The sequence below is a fragment of the Lissotriton helveticus genome, chromosome 9, assembly GCF_964261635.1.
Source record: "Lissotriton helveticus chromosome 9, aLisHel1.1, whole genome shotgun sequence".
NCBI classification, from domain to species: domain Eukaryota; kingdom Metazoa; phylum Chordata; class Amphibia; order Caudata; family Salamandridae; genus Lissotriton; species Lissotriton helveticus.
In genome coordinates, this window is record NC_136070.1 from 537,908,672 (window position 1) to 537,932,058 (window position 23,387).

A 23,387-nucleotide genomic window follows, 5' to 3' on the forward strand; every position below is an offset into this window, starting at 1 on the left:
TTCATCATCTGGACTGATGATCTAGATATGATAAAAGCCCTTTTGCAACAGTGTCTGGCCAATAATCATTAGTGTGATTAGCCAGTCAAGGGCCATGAATCTCACAACTAGGGCTGGCGATACTATTTCGCGGAACAAGCAAATTCCTCTTTTTTTAAAATTGGTCTCTGGAGTGAGATCTGGTACAAAATGTGCCCGTATTCATTCTGCAGGTCAAGCTGAGAAACTGATGGATCTTTGGGTGTTTTTTGTAGTTTGGGCCCCATTGAGGGGTTCTCCCTGGAGACCGAGATTCAGAGAAACCTCAGGAACGGGGCATTTCATCTGTGCCTCTCTGGACATGTTTACTACCGGGAGAACGGCTTGAATTAAACAAACCAAAGAGTTTGCGTACAGTGTGGCCTTTTTTCCTTCCATGGTATGTAGAATCAAATTTTGCAGAATTGTCGAAATTCAATTTCACTTCTGTGGAAACCAACACTAAAAAAACAAGACCCCTTCCATTTTGGCCTCAGGGCCACTGTATGGGTCTTTGCTAAGATCTTGGCTCTAGAGACGACCTTACTGTGAAAGCAGAATGTCTTTTGCTATCCCAACCTATATAATTTTCTCATCTGAGTAATGTCATGGTGGTAGACAAATTTTAGTCTAATCCTAACCACCAGGACCTAATGCAGTGTTGGGTTCTGAGTGGAGAATCCTTGGTTGATCATTCCCTGAGGAATGAGATCATGTTAGCCTAGTCTAGCCTTGTGCCTTCAGAGGCTTCTAAGACTACTTAATCCTTCAAGGAGTGGTACCGCCTTCAGTTCTCAGCAGGCATTCATTTCACCTTCAATAGAACACTGAGACCACCTATTTTTATTTTTTTATTTTTATTTTTTACAAACATTTTTACCATTATTTCAGGTAATACTCTTACTATTTACATCTGGTATATATAAATCATTGCTGTGTTGGGGCATCAGACAAAGGATATGAGATGTAAAGAGCTGTATGCCAATTTGGAACCATTCTGCATCTTATTGTCTGTATATGAGACTATATACCATTTCTCTCTATTAATTGAGCCTATTATATGTGGAATTTAATTTTTTGTAATCCTCTGTTCGTCTTTCCACTCTTACTGGTAGTACTAGTACAACTTACAAATGTGTTAACGCAATGCATAAATGCAAAACTAAACAAACCATCAACCAACTGCGGAGATCGAACATGGACCCATTGTTTTACATATTTTATATGGAGCAAATCTACAATGTAGAGTAGTGGGGGGGCACGGAGCATGTAAAAGAAAGTCAAATACTGCATAATGATTGAGTATCCCACTGGACACAGAGAGGCCATTGGTGTCTACTTTTATGTTTGGAAATCCCTCTCCTTTCGTTCACTTCCCTGGTCAGGCTTAATTGACCGCGGGTAAGGTGTGGCTTCCACCAGTGTCATCATCCACATGTATTAAATCCAAATTTACGCTCCCATGCTTTAGCAAAATCCAATTTTCCTTGTCCTCTTTTGGCATCTGGCAGCAACAATATAGTTCCATATTCTGCCCTAAATTTCGGAGGTTTAGATCATTTCCACCCTATTTTTATCTGTCCCTTTGTCAAAATCAAACACAGGTCTATGAATTTGGACACCAGTCTACATTTTGGGGTTTGGGGATATATCTCAAGGATTCACATTTCTTGGGTTGTCATTATGTTCGAGGCATGTGGGCTGCTGAATTCATATCTATAGCATAGAGTCTTCGAAGTATCACGAGATAGGTGGCTCCTCCCCTGGACTACAGTGCGCATGGGCATCGACTCCATCCCCAGATTGTTTTTTTCCGCCATTGGGTTCGGATGTATATTCGATATCTCCAGTTCGGAATCGATATAGACTTTTGATAAGGCCCGAAGGCCTTTTCCTATACCGTCGGTATTGTCTAACGTTCGGTGCCCAGATCTGTTCCGGCTCAGTTCCCGAGTCGGACATCCAGAGGAGTCGCGTGGCTCTTCGGTGCTCGAGGCCCAGTCAACGCAACCAGACTTTCGACGACATCATGGAACGGAGCCCGTTCAAGAAATGTCCCGTGTGCGGATCGAAGTATCCCCACATCGACGTCCACCCGGTGTGCAACAAGTGCCTCTCGCCGGATCACGATAAAGCCAACTGTATGGCTTGTTCCCGTTTTCGATCCAAGAAGACGATTCGACTTCGGCGCATGGCGCGCCTGGAGGCCCAGCAGTCGGCCCCGGCACCGGTGAACATCTTCGAGAGGGAAGAAGCAGACGAGCCAGAAGATCAGGAGACGATTTCAACTCCAGCGGAGGAGATCGACTACAACTACGACGCAGACGTCGAAGTGCTCGATACAGAAGAAGTCGTCGACGAGGTAGGAGACGACAATGAGGCCTATGGGGCCACAGAAGATAGCTCAGGCGACGAGCTATGCCCCGTTCGAACAATAACTAAGGCTCAGGTCGAGGGATCGCCACATGGCCTTACCCAAGACCTTACACCCAGATCCACGGCCCCGGCTACGGACACTTCTACGGAGCCGCCGTTGGTCAAACCGTAAGTGAAAGCTTCGGTGTCGACGAAAACCAAAGTGATGGAGACGCCGTCGGAACAGAAGACGTCTGTCCCTCTGGCCGCCTCCTCGTCTTCCGACATGTCGGGGCAGCCGAAGCCAAAGAAGGCTGTCGACCCGGTGAAGTCGACCAAGGGCGTCGAGCCAAAGTCGGTCAAGGGCGTCGAGCCCAAATCGCTCAAGGGCGTCGAGCCGAAGACTGGGGCGCCGAAACCAATTGTCAAGGCCGCCGACCCGAAGCCGTCGGCGCCGAAGGCCGTCGACACAGTAGAAGGACACGGCGCACCTAAGAGGGCTGATCCCGCGCATCGGCCGGAGAAAGCCAAGACTTCGACGCTCGAGTCTGCACACGCTGGTGGACCGAGACCGTCTGTCGGGTCGACGAAACCGTCCGCATCCTTCACAAAGCAGGTGTCGGACTCATTGCAACGCATCAGGAACAAGGCTTCTGCGGTCGATCCGAAGGATGCTTCCACCCCGAAGCAAGTTGCCAAAACGCCAAAGTCCTCGGCGCCACTCCTGTTCACGTTACCGCCGAAGGTGGCACCGAAGGCGTTCGCACCAAGGCCGGTCGACGACGCGTCCGTGCAGGTGTCTACGGGGTCGAAGCCTTCTCAGCCACTTGGGAGCTCGAAGCATCGACAACCCCTGATGGAGGAGCAGTCGGAACACTTTATCGACGCCGACACCGGTAAACTTACCCTCTACAAAAGAAAGATCACGGCGGCACAGCCTATGGAGTCCTACGCGATTCCTTTGAAGCGCAAAAAGCCTTCTACGAATTCCCCGGTTCTGGTTGAGCCAATTGCTCCACGGACTCGAACAGTTGCTACACCCTCACCCACTTATTCAGATGTGGAGGCTGGGGAAGGTGATGATGAGGAGTATAACTTCCCTGCCAACACTGATCCTGAGGATCACCAGGACTCTTGGGCAGATGCAGGGGACCCAGGGGATCAGCAAACTGCCCCGGACACTCAGGTGTACAATGTCAAAACATCTCCTACTGAGGATTCTGCAGCATTTAATGCTCTAATTGAGAGGGCGGCTAAAAACCACGACGTCCAGCTGCATGCTGACCCTATTGAAGTGGACTTCCTCTTTGATACCTTTTCCACAGCAGAAAAGACTGTCAAGACTCTCCCAATGCTAAAAGGGGTTCTGAAACATGCTGCGGACATTTTTAAAGAACCCACACGTGCCAGGGTTATCAACCCTAGGATTGAAAAAAAGTATAAGCCGGCACTTGGCGACCCTACCTACATCAAGGGCCAGTTGCCATTGGACTCTCTGGTTGTTTCTAATGCCCGAAAGAGGGCAAATTCACAGACCACTGGTGATGCTCCTCCCCCTGACAAGGAAACTAAAGTGCTAGAAGCATCAGGGAAGAGGGTGGCGGCTCAAGCGGCCAATATCTGGCGTATTTCAAACACTCAGGCACTCTTGGCCAGATATGACAGGGCACACTATGATGCACTAGAGACCCTGTTACAACATCTACCAGATCAGTATAAAGAGGCAGCGGAGATGCTCATTCAAGAAGGGAAGCTCCGCTTCTATTAAATGTGCACTGGACGTGGCGGACACCGCGGCAAGGGCCATTAACACAAGTGTCATGTTGCGACGTCAGGCCTGGCTCAGAATCTCCGGGTTCAAGCCGGAGATACAAACCACCATCCTCAATCAGCCTGTAAACCCTGATACATTATTTGGTCCTGAGGTGGATACCACCCTGGAAAAAATAAAGAAGGATACCGAGACTGCAAAGTCCATGGGGGCTCTCCAGTCCCAACAGTTTCGGGGCAATACTTTTCGTCGCTCAAGCAATAGAGGTGTTTCCAGAGGCCAGATGTCCCAGCAAACACAATACACTAAAGGTGGGGCGCAGTCCTCTTACACCAAGCAGAGTAGAGGCGGCTATCGGGGCAACAGCACCAAGGGCAGAGGTCGTGGAAACAACAACTCCCGCTCCTCCGCCACCAACAAACAGTGACGCCCTGTCACTGCCCCCCGACCATGCAACACCTGTCGGGGGGAGACTGCAGCAGTTCCTGCCAGTCTGGAAATCCATCACCACAGACAGGTGGGTCAGAAAACTTATCCAGTACGGTTATTGTCTGGAGTTAACATCCACTCCACCCAACTTGCCACCAAAACACCGTCCTATGTCCACAGAGCATTTGCACTTATTGCAGCAGGAGGTACTCGTCATGCTGCAAAAAGGGGCAATCGAGCTCGTGCCGGTGGAGGAAGAAGGCACAGGAGTGTACTCCCTGTACTTCTTAGTCCCGAAGAAGGACGGTCTCTCAGACCCATACTGGACCTCAGGCCCCTAAATCAGTATATTCTCTCAGAAAATGTTCACATGCTGACGCTGCAGCAGGTTCTTCCGTTGCTCAATCAGGGAGACTTCCTCGCAACCTTGGATCTCAAGGATGCATATTTTCACAACCCACTACATCCATCACACAGAAAATACCTCAGATTCAACATTCAGAATCAGCATTATCAATTCAAGGTCCTCCCTTTCGGGGTGACCACAGCGCCCAGGGTGTTCACAAAATGCCTGGCGACAGTGGCTGCGCACCTCAGGAGGCAGAACGTTCACGTCTTCCCTTATCTGGACGACTGGCTTGTCCAAGCAAAGTCGGCACAGCAGTGCGCCGCCAACATGTCCCACACCATTCACCTTCTTCACGATCTGGGATTCTCACTGAATTATCCGAAGTCGCACCTTCAGCCAGCCCATGTGCAGCAGTATCTGGGCGCGACGATAGATACTCTGGCTGCCACAGCTCAGCCAAATTCTGTGGGGATCGACAGCATTCAGTCACTGATCCAGAAGTTCAGACCGCAACACTCGCTTCCAGCAAGAGTGTTCATGCAGTTGATAGGCATGATGGCCTCCTGCATCTTCATAGTCCCGCACGCGAGGCTACATATGCGTCCGCTCCAAGAATGCTTGGCTCAATAGTGGACTCAGGCTCAAGGACAGTTGAACGACCTAGTGTTGGTGACCGGTCGGGCATACAGCTCTCTGCATTGGTGGAATCCACACAACCTTTGCAAGGGCCGACCGTTCCAGGAGCCTGTGCCACAGATTATCCTGACGACGGACGCATCTCTCCAGGGATGGGGAGCTCATGTACTCCACTACACGGTGCAGGGACTATGGACAACGCAGCAAAAGAAGATGCACATCAACTACCTAGAACTGATGGCAATCTTCATGGCACTGAAGGCATTCAAGGTACATCTGTGCAACAAAGTCGTGTTGATCCGGACGGACAACATGACGGCCATGTACTACATTCAACAGCAGGGAGGTACACACTCTCCACAGTTGTCTCATCTGGCTCAGAGCATGTAGAAGTGGGCCATTCAGAGGAACATCTTCCTCATGGCGGAACACCTCCCGGGCAAGGACAATCAGATGGCGGATCTGCTCAGCTACAGCTACCAGATGCACGAGTGGGAGATACATCCATCAGTACTCCGCCCGTACTTCCAGCAGTGGGGTCATCCAGAGATAGACCTGTTCGCCACAAGGGAAAACACTAAATGCCAAAGCTTTGCCGCCAGGTTCCCGCACCCACAGTCGCAGGGCAATGCGATATGGTTGAACTGGTCAGGCAGATTTGCGTACTCTTTTCCCCCAGCACCTCTCCTACCGCTGGTGGCACGAAAGCTAAAGCAACACTCGATGACACTCATCCTGGTTGCTCCAACGTGGGCACGCCAAACATAGTACACCACGTTTCTAGAACTCTCCGTGGTACCGCATCAAAGGCTACACCTCACACCCAGGTTTTTGACGCAGAGCCATGGTGACATTCAGCATCCAGATCCGCAACAGCTCAACCTGGCGATCTGGCTCCTGAAGTCTTAGAATTTGGCTGCCTTAACTTGCCTCCCGACTGCATGGATATCATACGGGAGGCGAGGAAGCCCACCACCAGAGCTTGCTATGCAGCAAAATGGAAGCGGTTTGTCATTTACTGTGCAGAACACAACATCAACCCGCTAGATGCATCTACTCACAACATCATTTGTTATTTGTTACATCTTTACAAATGCAATCCAGCATATGCTTCCATTCGGATACACTTATCCGCCATAGCGGCTTATCTCCAAAACAGGCAGCGTCTCTCGGTTTTCAGAGTGCCTGCCGTTAAGGCTTTTCTGGAAGGGTTGAAACGAGTCATTCCTCCCAGGACCCCACCAGCTCCTGTATGGAACCTTAATGTGGTCCTCACCAGGCTGATGGGCCCACCTTTTGAGTCTCTGCATTCGTGTGAGGTTCAGTTCTTAACATGGAAAGTGGCTTTCCTAATAGCCATCACGTCGCTGCGACGTGTAAGTGAACTCCTGGAGCTAACTGTACAGGAGCCATTCATACAGATTCACTCAAACAGGGTGGTGCTGCGCACTAACCCTAAATTCCTTCCTAAAGTAGTTACACAGTTCCACGTCAATCAGACTATTGAACTACCTGTGCTCTTTCAAAACCCAGAGACAGTGGCCGAAAGAATGCTCCACACTCTTGACCTCAAACGAGCTTTGATGTACTACATTGATAGGACCAAAGATTTTAGGAAGACGAAACAACTCTTTGTTGCCTTTTCTGCCCAACACAAGGGCAACCCCATTTCCAAAGCAGGTATAGCCAGGTGGATCGTTAAGTGTATTCAGATTTGTTATCAAAAAGCTAAGCTCACTTTAACGGTCCCCCCCAGAGCCCACTCCACCCGCAAGTTGGGGGCCTCCATGGCTTAATATCCCTTTGGAAGACATTTGTAGAGCAGCCACATGGTCTACCCCACACACATTTACTAAACACTACTGTGTAGATGTGCACTCCAAGCAGCTGTAGGGCAGGCTGTTCTATAGACACTTTTTCAAACATCTGCAGCTGGCACGGGCGGCCGCCAATAATGGAGGGACTGCTATGTATTCTATGCTATAGATATGAATTCAGCAGCCCACATGCCTCGAACTGAATATGCTACTTACCAGTATGCATCTGTTCTTGGCATGTAGGGCTGCTGACATTCATATCGCCCGCCCTCCTCCCCGGCGCCTGTAGCGGCTGCAGAATTTACACTTACTCTTAGCATGGTCATCGCTCACACTGTTACACTCCATCTTCGCCACAATGGCTAAAAACAATCTGGGGATGGAGTCGATGCCCATGCGCACTGTAGTCCAGGGGAGGAGCCACCTATCTCGTGATACTTCGAAGACTCTATGCTATAGATATGAATGTCAGCAGCCCTACATGCCAAGAACAGATGCATACTGGTAAGTAGTGTGAGAAGTTGGCCTGATATATGATGCTCACTAGTTCTACTGATCACCTTGTATCAGTCCAAACAACCCTTATGGTGATTGGTTGTAAGTCAACCTTATAGACCAGCTATCCTAATGGTAGCATGGACAAAGCAGTCTTAGGCTAAACTCTTTTGGCATGTTAAGCCAGCTGTTTTACCACAATATAACCCCTTGAATACCAGATGAAAGGACACCACACAGGTTGTTATGAAAATAAACAGTATATTTATTAATAACAAACACCTCTGAACTCTTTATGAGGTCAGAGGGCTAAGCACATGACAATCTCTTCTGAAAAATACGATAAGTTGCACAAAATTACAATGGTGCCCTAGGGGCACGACAAACCATATACTAAGTAAGTGGAATGTGAAAGTCAATAGAAGGAATGGAGCTTTCCAGAGGCTGTGGGATCGTTGGGACCACGCTACACTAACACTAGGTAAGTAATAGGAGGCCCACGGAACGCGTGTGCAGAGTGTGAACTCACACGCGAGATGCGTAACAACGTCTATGGACAGTACAGTTCAAGTTAAAGGTGAGTACGGACAATCCTGACTAGGTAGGACTAAAACGACTGTGGAACTGGACACTTGGACAGTTAAACTACCCTTGAGCACCGAAATGCTCTTGTTACCTCACCCACGGGCAGCGGGTGCATAGGTGCGAAGTCGTGTCGGGTTCTCGTGTTGAAGTCTATGGAGCCTGAAAGAAAAGATGCTGCAGGCGACCAGGAGGAAGATGTCCGGTGCAATCCAAGGGTGGATTGGTGAAGAAGGAGACCTGAAAGCAGAGGGGACAATGTTCACAGTCACTAGCCAGTGACTGGAGTGGAACCAGGAAGGAACCAGATGTCGTCGTCGCGATCAGGTGAAGAGTGGACGCTTGACTCTGCAGCCACGTGGACCAGGAGGTGTCTTCGACGACCAGGATGGAGGCACGTGCTGTCCCACGCAGGCTCTCGCTGTCGGCGGTGTTGGATCCAGAATCGGCGTCAACAGGCCTTGGCAAAGGCAACCCACGCGGTGAGTGAAGGAAGCGTCTGGTGCGGACTAGGAGAGTCCGAGGTGCCCCTCTTTTGGAAGGGAGCAAGGGCCAGTCTGGAGCAACCAGACCAGCAGCAAAGATTCAAAGGTTCGTCGTCTAGGAGGCCACTAGCCAGCCGGCAAGTGACCAGACAACGCGTCGAGCAGCAAACAAGCAGAAGGGCCCCACGCAGATCTCGTGGATGCTGGACGGCTGATCTTCGGTGCAGGGGCTGCTCGGGGCTGGGGCTTCTCCGTCCCCAAAGCACTTGGTCGAGTTTACCTCGGGAGTCGTGCTGGAAGCGAAGTGCAGTTTCTTCCAAGATGGCCGGTCCCACGTGTCTCGTCGCACCCACGGGTCTTAGCTTTGCTGTAGATGTAGGTAGAGGTCGGAGAGGTCTGGGAATCCGGGTCTCGTCGGGCTCTGAAGTCTGGATCCTCGAGGGAAGACGACAAAGGGAAGCCGCTGGACGCTTGGTGGTGCCTGCAGTTGCAGGGTGGACACTCCTTGCCCACAAGGGAAATTTTCTTCAGTCTTCTGTGGAGCAGAACGTCGAAGTCCAGAGTTTCTTCTTGTAGAGTAGTTCAGGATTAATCTAATCTGGAATGGGACCAGCTCCTACCTTTATCCTGCTAAAGGGGGCTGCACTACTGACTAGGTCCCTCCCCTGGGTGGGACCAGGAAGGGGGGTGGTTACACCCCCTATCCTTTGTCCGGTTTCCCGCCAGGGCTGGGGCAGGGATGCCCCAGCAACTGGTTTGAACCGGTGTATGCACAGGACACCTTGTGTGCCCCGGGCATGTCTCATTCCTTTCAGGCCTCCCTACCTCAATACACAAAATCCTGTCTGGGGTGGTGCTAGCACCTCCCAAGGCAGGAAACCCTTTGTCCAAACCACCCTCGCTGGAAGGACTCCCAGCAGCAGGAGGTCAGACTTGTGTCTGTGGTGGCAGCATCCATTTTGTGATGCCAAGGCTCGAGTTAACTTTAACCGGGGTTCTCAGTTACATACATGTTGTGTCCCTCTAGAAGGGTGGAATGCTACCCCCGTCGCCAGAATTGGCGAGGGGGTAGTATTCCAAATCGTATGACACCTTCCTCGACATGTTTTGATAATGTTATACCAGAGTTAGCATTTAACCGCGAGGATTATAATGCACTTAAGAGTATATGGTATAGCGTTATCATGGAACAGCTATAAGGACTTGGTTCCGCAAGCCGCAAACGGGCTCAGCTCATGCCAGAGCACCATCTCACATAATTCCAAGCACTCTGCCTTCAGGATTGATAAGGCCTTCCATAGGAGTGACTGATAGGAATATATGTGTCCATTTTAGGTTTAGATATAGGTATACTATATCTATAGCAAAGGGTGATTACACCACCTTGCGCCAGCTGTCTTGCAGCCAGTTGTGTCAGTTTTGGATGGCCAGCCAGGGGTGGCATAATACATGCTTCAGCCCCTGGTAGGCCCTGGGTACACCTATGCCCTGGATACCTAAGGTATACTGTACAGGGACTGATAAGGTGACTCAGTATCCAATTAGATATGTACCTAGGGCACATGGAGTCCATTTTAACAGAGAGAGCAGGAAGCCTGGGGTCCTGAATAGCAGGATCCCAGGCCAACTAAGTCAAAAACCAGCAAAATACCAGGCAAAAAGTTAGGGGTAACCATAGTCAGATATCCACCTTCCTACATAACCCCCCCCCAAGTGGAATGTGAAAGTCAATAGAAGGAATGGAGCTGTCCAGAGGCTGTGGGATCGTTGGGACCACGCTACACTAACACTAGGTAAGTAATAGGAGGCCCACGGAACGCGTGTGCAGAGTGTGAACTCACACGCGAGATGCGTAACAACGTCTCTGGACAGTACAGTTCAAGTTAAAGGTGAGTTCGGACAATCCTGACTAGGTAGGACTAAAACGACTGTGGAACTGGACACTTGGACAGTTAAACTACCCTTGAGCACCGAAATGCTCTCGTTACCTCACCCACGGGCTGCGGGTGCATAGGTGCGAAGTCGTGTCGGGTTCTCGCGTTGAAGTCTATAGAGCCTGAAAGAAAAGATGCTGCAGGCGACCAGGAGGAAGATGTCCGGTGCAATCCAAGGGTGGATTGGTGAAGAAGGAGACCTGAAAGCAGAGGGGACAATGTTCACAGTCACTAGTCAGTGACTGGAGTGGAACCAGGAAGGAACCAGATGTCGTCGTCGCGATCAGGTGAAGAGTGGACGCTTGACTCTGCAGCCACGTGGACCAGGAGGTGTCTTCGACGACCAGGATGGAGGCACGAGCTGTCCCACGCAGGCTCTCGCTGTCGGCGGTGTTGGATCCGGAATCGGCGTCAACAGGCCTTGGCAAAGGCAACCCACGCGGTGAGCGAAGAAAGCGTCTGGTGCGGACTAGGAGAGTCCGGGGAGCCCCTCTTTTGGAAGGGAGCAAGGGCCAGTCTGGAGCAACCAGACCAGCAGCAAAGATTCAAAGGTTCGTCGTCTAGGAGGCCACTAGCCAGCCGGCAAGTGACCAGACAACGCGTCGAGCAGCAAGCAAGCAGAAGGGCCCCACGCAGATCTCGTGGATGCTGGAGGGCTGATCTTCGGTGCAGGGGCTGCTCGGGGCTGGGGCTTCTCGGTCCCCAAAGCACTTGGTCGAGTTTACCTCGGGAGTCGTGCTGGAAGCGAAGTGCAGTTTCTTCCAAGATGGCCGGTCCCACGTGTCTCGTCGCACCCACGGGTCTCAGCTTTGCTGTAGATGTAGGTAGAGGTCGGAGAGGTCTGGGAATCCGGGTCTCGTCGGGCTCTGAAGTCTGGATCCTCGAGGGAAGACGACAAAGGGAAGCCGCTGGACGCTAATAAATGTAATGATATCATACAAATGTGTGGCAAGGCTAGAACAGACCCAAATCATGCGATACATTTCCGTCCGAGTTCCCCACATCAAAGGCATGTTGCCTGCGCTTGAAAGAATTTATTGGTGTGAAATACGCTCTGTAAATGAAATAAAAATGCATCAATTTAAAATGTGCATTTTGGGAAATTTTAGAGGCATTTTCCAACATTTTTCCTTACTCTGCATCCACAATTGGCTTTTGAATATCCTCTGCCCATGTGTCCCTTAGGGAATCCAAGGGTGTAACAATGTCACGTCTCAGCACCTGACAAAGCAATGTTATAGACTTGTGTGCCAGTGGTAGAGTTTATAGTATGAATTCCTCTGTTTACAATGGGTTCACTTGTATGTTTTCCACGGATGCCGTTAGTGCCCCATATAGGAAAAACGGTCCTGCAGGAAGGCCAAATCCTGTCCTTGAGTCTTCGTAACTGAGACGTTTACATATCTGAATAAATCACCTATCCTTGCATTTCCATATTCCATCCATCCATTTCTCTTCCAATGACCTGCGTGTGTTAATGCATTGAAATACTTTAATGAAATATTTGGTGAGTAAGGGGACTAATGTTCACATTTGCTTTAAGCTCCCTACCCAACAGAGCCTAATCACTTATAAAGATCCTTAGCATTCTAGTCCTTTCCTGTTTAGGTCAAGCAGGAGCTCTGTCAACAGCTGCAGCAACATACCATAGTTCCTCCCTCTCCATTAGTCTGTTCTGCCACTCATCTAGTAGCTCATTAGAGCTGTGCCGCAGGGGAATAAGTCTAAAAATTGGGCCAATCAACTTTAATTTTTGGGAGTTGACATTTCAGTAATGCCGCTCTGTCTTTTTTGACCTCAGATTAGATCCGTAAGTAGGCTATCTACTTCTCGAAATCTCCCTCTGGTTACCACCACTGGCAGCGCAGCAAAGTAATATAGAATTCTTGGTAACACGACTATTATAGCGATTGCTACTGTTCCAGCCCCTGACACAGGGAGTGTCCAGAAGACTAACCCAGTGTTCATCTCGTCCAGGGTGGCCACTATGTTGTCTTCCACTAAATCTGTTTCAGATCTATAAATTTGAAATCCTAAGTATTTTATTGATGTCTGCTCCCAAGTCAAACTAGTAATGTCTGGCATTAGGAGCTGGGTCTGGTGGCTTAGTGAACTAATGCATCCACTGTAGGGGCCTGTGTTTGACCTTATGGTCACAGGCTCAAATCCCGGCGGGTCCACTCAGCCTTTCATCCTTTTGGGATTGATAAAACGAGTTCCATTGAGTTGAGTAACAATAAACATCTGTTATTCAGTGCCAAGATGCCTATCGGCGAATGTGAGCTTATCAAATGCATGTTATGTAATATGGACATCTCCGATTTGGGGTTGTTTAACATGAAATATGCTACTTTTTGCTAGTTAATTTATAGCCCCAGTATATCCCCAAATATATTCAGTAGTTGGATTGCCTTTTCTATATCCACCCGTTAAGAAATAACAACATGCCTTCCACATACAGGGATATGTGGTGCTTTGTACCTTTCATTAATATTCTCGATTTGCATGCTAGTGGTTTGACTGCGAGGGCGAACAGCAGGGGTGACAGCAGGGCATCCCTGTATTGTGGCCCTTTCTATTGTATACCCTTTCGAAATGGCTTAACCAGTCTTTACCCTGGCCATGGGCATGGTAAATAAAAGTCTTTCTTATTTTTTAACCCCTTCCATTCTGGGCCGATTCCGCCGCTGTGCGGTAAACAAAAGAACAGGGCGGGGCCGTGATGAACCCCAGCCGTCATCAGCACACAAGCACCGTGGAGCGTGACGGCTGGGGTTCGTCATCAGCATGGAAGGGGTTAAATTTCGTCCTAGACCTAATTTGTTAATATCAGCATACAAGTATCTCAATTCCAGAATGTTGAATACTTTTTCAATGTCTACCATCATCTGTAGGGATTCCATATGTATAGTGGAGGCGTTAGTCAAGAAAGTTATATGTCTCTGTGTATTCCATGCTGTATTATAGCCAGGTATAAATCTGGACTGACCCGGCAGTGTAAGATGAAGCATATAAGGTAGTAGTCTCATAGCAAGCACCCTACTCAATAGGTGTGCTGTCACATCCTCTTGGTCTCAACTGGTGTTGTGTAAGGGAATCATTAAGGCTTCTATAGCCATCTGTGGGAGAATCTTGTTCTCCCAAGCAGTTTGATATACTGTCTCTAGTTTAGGGGGCAACTGGTTTATATATGTCATGTAGAATTTGACCATTAGGCCATCGGATTCCTGTACTTTTCTGTGACTCAACCCTTTTATTGCTGCTCTTATTTTTGCCAGTTATAGCACTCTTAGCACTCTTCTGGTGTCAGTCTCAGCAAAGGTAAGTCACTCAAGAATTCTGTGAGTTCATCCCCTGGGTCCCCGCATCTATCATTGTAAAGCGTTTTGTAATAACGTGTAAGCTTATTTTTTTAATATCCACTTGTGCGTGAACCCTGTTACCCTGTTTGTTTCTAAGTCCCAGTATTTGTAAGTTGCCCTGATGCAGGTTCACCAGACACGCCAACAGAGTCCCTGCTTTATCTTTCTTCATGCGCCCATACCACATACTGTGTATAATCAAGGCAGCGAAGCACTTCTATATGCTCAGCTAGCTTTTCTTTTATAGTCATTAGTTCTGCCTGTAAATCTGGGTACCCTGGTCTTTTCTTTTCTATTTCTTTCAGGGCCTTTTCCTGAACATCAAAATCATGAACCTGTGCCTTCGTACTCCCTCTGCACCACCTATGTATTGGCCCTGGATTATTGTTTTAAATGCCTCCTGTTTCAGTAGTACAGATCTTTTGACTGGGTGTGAGTGTTTGATTGGTTCAGATGCTCCGTCCATCACCACCCCCTTTTGTACCGCATTGTTCGACATAAGTTGGCAGGGTATGCTCAGACGTGAGTCCCTTGCTCACTTTGCCACTGGATTCAAGCAAGCCTGGCTGAAGATGGCTGAAATGCCAGAAACCGGTCCTAGGACGCTTGTTTCCGGTCCAGGGAAGGCATGGCTTGGAAGTTCGGGCTGGACTGTTCCCATGAGGCACAGGGTCAGACTGATTTGCATATGGCCGTGTCTGAACTGTGGTGGTAGAGTGGGCTAAAGAATGGTGATGGAATAAACCCAGATCTTTTGACTGGGTGTCAGTGTTTGATTGGTTCAGATACTCCGTCCATCACCACCCCCTTTTGTACCGCATTGTTCGACATAAGTTGGCAGGGTATGCTCAGACGTGAGTCCCTTGCTCACTTTGCCACTGGATTCAAGCAAGCCTGGCTGAAGACGGCTGAAATGCCAGAAACCGGTCCTAGGAAGCTTGTTTCCGGTCCAGGGAAAGCATGGCTTGGCAGTTTGGGCTGGACTGTTCCCATTAGGCACAGGGTCAGACTGATTTGCATATGGCCATGTCTGAACTGGGGTGGCAGAGTGGGCTAAAGAATGGTGATGGATTAAACCCAGATCTTTTGACTCGGTGTGAGTGGTTGATTGGTTCAGATGCTCAGTCCATCACCACCCCCTTTTGTACCGCTTTTTTTAGGAAGATAGGCAAGTCATTTAAAGGCTGCTTGATAGTTTCCTAAAATGTCAGTCAGCTATTGTCCCCACATTCTTCCTCAGTCTTTTAGCTTTCCGAGTTTGGTAGCTGGAGTATTGTTATTATTATTATTTTTTTTAAGTAACGCGGTTAGTTGCTGCAGAAATGAGCACTATATAAATGTATTTTCTATTGTGCTGGGCCAGATATCAATAGTAAGTCAGATTAATTCGCCTCTGAGAACTATGTTCTTTTTCTGTAAAGGAGATGACTGAGACTGGGCAGGTACTACTTCTGAACGTCTGCCTTAGTCCATTCTGCACAACATAACTCACAATTTCTTATTTCCTCTTGTTTCAAATCTTTCTATTGTTGAGAATGAAAGCAAGCCTCTTTTAGAGATGGCTCGCACAGCATACCTGTGTTTTGTTTTTCATTATGAAATAGTAGGTTAGCTATTGCCTATTGCAACTTGTTCAATGCTGGAACATAAACAGCAGCCTGCTGAAGGCACTTTTTCCTGCTGTCGCCTCCATCTCAGGTTGATGCTGCATTCTGCTGTGACCCGTGCCTCGATAGACCTGGTGCGAAGTACTTCTCTGACCTGCAGTGCAATACCTGTATTTTTATATGATCTGATTCTCAATCTTATCTTATATTTTGAAAACAGTGATGGAAATAACAAAGTAAATCAGCAGTAAGGCAATAATGGCATCACATGCATCAGTGCAATTATTCTATTAATAGGATATATTTAACATGTATAAACCATCCTGGAGAGCAGCTGTATAGGGTGCAGCTATTTCTAATATTTCTACATGTCTAAAACATTGCACTCAATGAAAGAAGTGAAAGTGACAGAACAAGGCCAGGAATGGAAATAGAAGAGTCTGAAAGGACAGAAAGATGGAAATAGAAAAGTCTAAATGGAAACCTTCACTGTGCTCACGACAAGCTATGGGGCGTGGAAAGCAGAAAAACATATGCAGTCGAAGGAGTAAAAAGAATAAAGTAGTTCCCTAAATGTAAACTGGAAGGATACAATTTATCCAATCAGAAACATTGTAAACAGCTGTGCTCCAGCAGAAGGACAAACACAAAAAGGGGAATGAAAGCCATCAAATAACTAACAAGCAAGCAAATAGATAAACAAGAAAGCAAACCAATCATGGGCCATGGGCTATCCCAAATCCCACGGCAAGTATTTGTATTGAGCACGTAGGGCTTTTGAAAGCAGACAGCTGAAGCTGTCTGTAGGCGAGACCAAAAAAGCACTAATCACACAATCTACTAATGGCTTGCCAGGCAAACCTTACTATAAATGTACATTCCTATTTCGCTGTCTTTTGCTTCACAGTCAATGACAGAATGTAAATAGAGACACATGGATGGTCAAAATTACATTTTAATAATGAGACTCAGAAAATATTGTGACCTCTTATAAGATTTCATTTTAAGTCATGAAATAAGAAAAAATGTGAGTGGCATGAGTTGAATGTTTTTTCGTGTATTATTCTTTACAAATTATTGAAGTTAAAATAGTAGCATCCATCATTATCAAACTTAGATTTCAACTGCATGCGAAACAAGTCCTGAGCTTATGGCAGATCTAGATCTCGTATCATAACAGAGCATGACATAATGAAGGCCAACAAAGTCCCCAGTTGTTGACCGTAGACTCTTCACAGCCTTTCCTCATGGGGCGTTTGTGTCCATTGTGAAAACCTAATGTATTTTGGGTGGCAGCGGTGCTGATATGTGCCGTTCTTAGTAAGCAGTTATCTTCATGAAAAAACCCAGTCACAGCCATGTGCCTTGACAGTTTGACCCAAGAGGTCAGAAGGTGAGTGGTCATAGTAAAGAAGTTTCCTTCTACCAGTCAGAGTGGTGTGTGGAAACCTTTCAGTCAATTGGTCATGCGACTTGAGCAAACCCAACACTTCTACGCCCTTTACAAACTAGCACCTGAATGTAAGCATCCCTCCCTAAATGATGGATGAAGGACTTCCATTTTCTCTGACTGCCCTTCCTCATGTTTTGTTCCATAGATGCCTTTAAATACCTGTGCCACAGATGTGCACCCTGTACACCTTTCAAAGCACCATGTAGATCGCCTTGCCTTGCCCTGATTCTCCACTGTTTTCCTTGCAGATCTGTCAAAACATACTGCGGCTCTGCTTACAAGAGGTCTTTGAGTTCCGCTTCATGCAGACTGATCCAAACTGGTCCAATTTCTTTTACGACGCAGAAACACATAAGGTGGGTTTGTTTGCATGTACATATGTGCAGGCAATTTATAGTAGTTTTATTTAAAGTAAAATTCTCTTTGTGTAGGTTTAGTCTGTTCTTTCAGTTATTGCCATGAACACCCACCCTCATTAATATATACAGACACCTGTTCGTATCTTTATTATGTGGTTACATCTTGTGCTTGTCTTGTTCTGGTGGTCATTCACTGAGCACCACCACCCCGTTTAAGTGCATACAGAGTCTGTAGAGGTAGAGTAGGGGGGGGGGTTATGCAGTGGATGCTAGAAGTGCTAGCACTGTGCTCAAGCAGGTGAAACATGGTGAACTTCAGCTTTCCCTGCTTTATGTCTGACACTAATCTGTGAATCACTACTGCCAGCAGCACAATTCTAGTTTACATAGAAGGCTCAAGTGTCTCAAGGTGTATATTTCCATTTTATGCAGGTTTCGCTACTGGATTTTGGAGCGAGTCGGGAATTCGGCAAGGAGTTTACAGATGACTATATTGAGGTAGGCTGGGAACTACCTAAAAATGAAAACTGATGTAAATTGGGGAAGCAGAAAAAAAAGATTTGTCAACAAATAGACTGCATGCATCTGGATATAGTTTTTAATCAATGGATTTATTTATGTAGGTCTTGTATCACTGGCTCTCCAGGGATATTTGAATTTCAGTACATCACTTAAGAGCGTTTCTAAAATGATGCATTTAGAAGCGGTTAATATTGAATAATTTTTGAATTTTCATTCCTGTTTGTTTAAAGTATTAAGATTGCTGTGATATTAAATTATATATCACTAGATTTTAAAATATTTATCCTTACTATACCTAAGTGATTTAGGTTACTGTCCCAGCCTTTTATATGTAGCACCTTCAAATTCTCCAATGCTTAAGTCGATTACTACTCTCAGTGTTTGTTCCCTAGACATTCGGCTGAGGCACAAACTAGTACATTTTTTAAAGGGGGCGTTTGTCGATACAGTGTTGTGAAGGAATGTCCCCCCTGACACAAGCTGCTAAACTCAGACTCCAAACTAATTTTATGGATCCAGGCATTCATTATCACCCAGAGCATGCTTAATGCTTGTACAATGCAATATAAATGATTTCTTGTCTAAATTCTTGGTCTTCCTGAGTTTGCCTGTTTTCTGCTGAGCAGTGGCCAAAAAGGGCTTATCCACAAATAGGCAACTAAATAAGTAATCGTAGATTAGCTGTAAAGACCCGTCCATATCATATAGTCATTTGCTCAAACTACACACATTTTGTACTGACGTTCCTCTAGCTTGATTTCTACATTGCTGGTGCTGCATAACTGTACCCCTTTGAGAGGAAAACCAATGATTACTCAGGGTAGATAGTTTGTAGATTTAGGTTTTGTTGTAACATGACTGGATTATTGTCTTTTGTGTTACACTACGCACTATTCAACCTTAGTTATGAAGTGAGCGCTACACATTTATGCCTTGTCCCTCTGTCATTTGTGTTGTCATGCCTTTTGTCCACCTGCTGTTTGTAATGTTTTTCTTTTATCAATAATCTGATTATTATTGAAGTTATGATTATGCATTGTTAACAATCAAGTGTTCTTTCAGCTATAAAGGTTGATACTTTACAACATATTTCTAAATGAGTGTTTTCCTTACCTCTGGGCTGTCTGTTTTTCTTGAAGGCCTATCGATTGTGATCCTCTGTGTAACTTCCTCCCCCTCCCCACTAGTTCTTTTCGGAGAGTTTAAGAGGTGATGATTTTGCGTGTGATATGTGGCTAAAAGAAGATAATCCTCGTCACATTTGTGTTGTAGGGCAGGAATGGGGAAGAGAATCTGCTCAGATAGTTGGTATTGCTTTCTCTTGTGGGCACTCTGTTTTGGGTTTCTAGAAGCCATGATCTCTGCAATTTGCAATCCCTGCAGGTTGTGAAAGCAGCAGCTGATGGGGACAGGGCAAAAGTCCTCCAGAAATCTCGAGACCTCAAATTCCTTACTGGGTTTGAGACCAAGGTAAGTTTGCCTTTGGAAAATGCAATTATCTTGGACACATGCTTACTCAGGAGGATCATTAATTCAAGAAAGAACATGGGACATGACGTTTCGTAACATTAGGTTTGTGTCGTATGTAGCTGTAGATATACAGGCTGTGTTTACTCCAGTTTTCTAGTGTTGGGCTTGGACGTGTGCAAGTTGTTTTTCTTCGAAATAGTCTTAGAATCTCAAGGTATAGTGACTCCACCTAATGTTGGTAATGCACATGGGCAACTGCTTCATTGTTGAATTCTTTTTTTCGCTGTTAGGTTTAGACTTGTCTCACTGAGCTCCAGGTCGATGCCCCATGATGTTATTGCTGGGCCTGTTTGGATCTTCTTGACTCGTCTGTGTAAGCAATGGTAGCATCTCCTCTTTTTTTCGAAGCTTCGCACATCCGTAGTTCGACTCCACGACCGATTCCTTTCCTCAGTCCGTTCGGGACTTCGCCTATTCAGGGCTCAATCTACAGTTCGACTTCCGAGAATGTTCCATCCATGTTGGGAAGAACTCCATTCCAGTATCACCCCAAATATCCGTGGACAGACCTCCATCAGGTGTGTAATCTTTGCCCTCAGAGCATGACTATACATCCTGTTCTGTGTTCCTCCCCATCCATTATAAATAGACCATGTGTTACCAACGGACTTGACACATTGCATCTGCTTCCATGGCACATCACCAGGGCAATAACACTCCGAAACTCTTTGACGAACAGGACATCGAAGCCGAACCACAGCCTGCGACTTCCATCATGGAAGGTCAAGTCATCTTGAAAGAGAGTTCAGCTCTGAAGCCGAAGTGGAAGAAGCGGCCACTTCCCCATTGTCATCCATTGAAGTCTGCTGCCATGAGCAAAAAACATACAACCTCCTCCACATCCCCAGCACCGTACAGAGGCCAAGCATTACCTTCGAGGGGGGCAAGCTTTGAACCCAGAAGCCTGCCAGGAGGCTTCCTCTCCGCCACTGCCAGAAGGCCATGATCTCCTCATTTGCCTTCCTCTCCACCTCCCCCTTGCCCCCTTCACCACTAATGTTATGTTATGTTATGTTATATTGAGCTTATAAAGCGCACAGCTACTCAAAGTGTCCCGGCGCTAGCTCCTGAAAGAAAGAATGAACGTATATCAGATTAAAACAGCAAGGTCTTGAGTTTTTTTTAAAAAAGCACTGGGTCTTGAGTAGTCCTCAGGGCTAAAGGCAACAAATTCAAGGCCAAACCGGCCCGACGCACAAAGGAGTTTCTACCAAGTCGCTCGCGCTTGAACTTCGGAATCTGCATCAACCATTGGGCAGAAGACCGAAGCACTCTACCAGGCACATACAAGGCAAATCTCCTTTGTAGGTATAAGGGGCCGGTGTCATACAGGACCCGGTGAGCGATGGTTAGCATTTTAAATTTCAGGCGAGACTCGACTGGCAGTCAATGTAGGACACGCAAGTGTGTCCCCACACTATCTCTAGGAGAAAGCCCCATAAGGAGTCTGACCGCCGAGTTCTGCACGACTTGCAGTTTTTTGACCACTTGCTGACCCCTCATTTCACTCTCCACAGGGGGTCACCTCATTCTGGGTTTGGTGGAGACAGTCCTGGGTCCTTCTGTTACCCTTACAACATCCCCCTAGACTCACACCATCAAGATGACCCATGGGGGGGGGACTATGACATCAACCCTCTCCCCACCGGCCAGAGTCTCCCCTGCCCGACGACACTATCTCCTACCATGAGGTCCTCAAAAGGGCGACCACATATCATGGCCATGTGCATTACTGGCATTAGGAGGAGTCACTATACTTCATGATTCAAAGACTTCTTTGAACAGAAAAAACTTGCACTCGTCCAAGCCCAACACTAGATGTTAGGACTATCATGTGGATCTACAGCACAACATGCCATGAACAGATGCTTACAGGGTAAGTCACATTTTCCTTACCTAATTTATTGGACCCCCAAACAATTTTTCTATTTGTGAGATCTCTGATCTAAAACAAAATTGAGGAGATTTGTGATTCTTTTTTTGTATCAGTTTGGGGTGGATAGTAGGAGGATTGAGAAGTGAGCCACCAATTGAAGCAAGGTACGTCCAAGAAATTACAGGGGAAAATCGTACAATACTCCTGCTAGAATCCTTGACTTAATTGGTCAGCTTTTATTTTCGATCGATAAAGAATATAAGCAAAAAGAAATGCACTTATTATAAGCTGACACAACTCTAATAAGATGGTACTGTTTGAATTAAAGTATTAGGATGGAGAGACCATGTGGTATTTGTCTCTTTGTATATGTTTCTTCTGTTCCATGTATTTATCAATGGCCATGTTTAAGCAGTAAACTCAGGGTAGGGGCCTACTAGGGATTTATCGAGAAGTTCATTAAGACGCTGGCTGAGTCCATAAATATCGAAGGGCCAAATCTGTTCAGAAAAATACAATGAGCATACATTCTCTCTTTTCTAAGAGTGTTCACTGTTAGGTAGGCCATAAAGGACTCTAGTCTAATAATAAAAAGGTTCACTTCAAAAATCTTAAGCACCAGGATGTGAGTAGAGATCAATATAATGAACAACTGTTCGAGGGCATGTCCTAACTTCTGCAATATACCACATAATTACGTTAATGGCATTATGAAGAGGTCAAGATATACAGAAAGGGTCATTAAATGTTGCTAATTAATTGTTTGAATGGTGAAATATTGTTATTCGACCTCACAAGGCTGCACCCACTTGTGACTTGAATAAATATCAACGTATTTATCAACAGGTGTTCGAAGAGGCGCACGTCGATGCTGTGATGATCTTAGGAGAGCCCTTCGCTGCCAATGAGCCTTTCGACTTCGGCAAGCAGAGCACAGCCCGGCGCATCCACAACTTGGTGCCAGTAATGCTGAAGCACCGTCTCACTCCACCTCCAGAGGAGTCCTACTCGCTCCATCGCAAAATGGCCGGTTCGTTCCTCATCTGCGCCAAGCTCAAGGGTGTCTTCTCCTGCAGGGAGATGTTTGAGGAGCGCTACAGGAAATACTGGGAGCGGGAGAGGCGGAATCCCATGCCCAGCCCTACTGCTCTAGCGGAGAACCAGTAGAAGACGCTCCCTCTCTACAAGGATTATGTTTCAACTGTGTGCAAGGACCCAGAGATATGTGTAACAATATGTAAAGATAAACTAAACACATTTTATAAAAAAAAATATATATAATTTAATTGTTGTCTTGGATAATTATACTTTATGAACTGCTTCTGCGCTTCCTGCCCTGAAGCGCGTGTATTTCAGTCATTAAGAATGGAGCTGCTTCCTACATGTATGAAAAGGAAGCCCTCTGTTCACGAACCAAATCAGGATGGCTTTGTCCAAGGTTCCTTCCTGGAAGGAGGGTTGTGGCATATTGTTGAAGCCATTTCTGCTTGAAAAATTGTCTTCCAGGCCTCAATAGTGTGCAGCCGTTCACCAGTGAGGAAAAGCCTCTTAGAAAATTAGACTGATCGTTGAGGTTCGGAAATCGGAAACTGGGGGCATCCTGCGAAGAGTGAGCTAGACGGAATGGGTTAGAAGTGGGGAAAAGAAACAATAGTTGAAAACAAATATTCCTCCCAGGATAAGAAATATTCTATTTACCGGCTTCGTAAGAGTCCTAAGGTAGAAATAAAGGTGGTTTATTACTTTATTAAAACATCATCCCCACTTTAACTCCACGATTGTCGGAGATGTTTGCAGGAACTGGTCT

The 23,387-nt window shown here is 46.7% G+C and overlaps 1 protein-coding gene across 1 annotated transcript in view; it reads left to right on the forward strand.

Moving 5' to 3' along the window:
• COQ8B (coenzyme Q8B) overlaps positions 1 to 22,863 on the forward strand; it is a 109,461-nt gene extending 86,598 nt beyond the window's left edge. The window contains exons 12-15 of the mRNA XM_078660404.1: positions 17,542 to 17,649; positions 18,085 to 18,150; positions 19,558 to 19,644; positions 22,427 to 22,863. Coding sequence (XP_078516530.1) covers positions 17,542 to 17,649; positions 18,085 to 18,150; positions 19,558 to 19,644; positions 22,427 to 22,747 — 582 coding nt within the window. The 3' untranslated portion in view covers positions 22,748 to 22,863. The remainder of the gene's footprint in view (positions 1 to 17,541; positions 17,650 to 18,084; positions 18,151 to 19,557; positions 19,645 to 22,426) is intronic.
• The last annotated feature ends 524 nt before the right edge of the window (positions 22,864 to 23,387 follow it).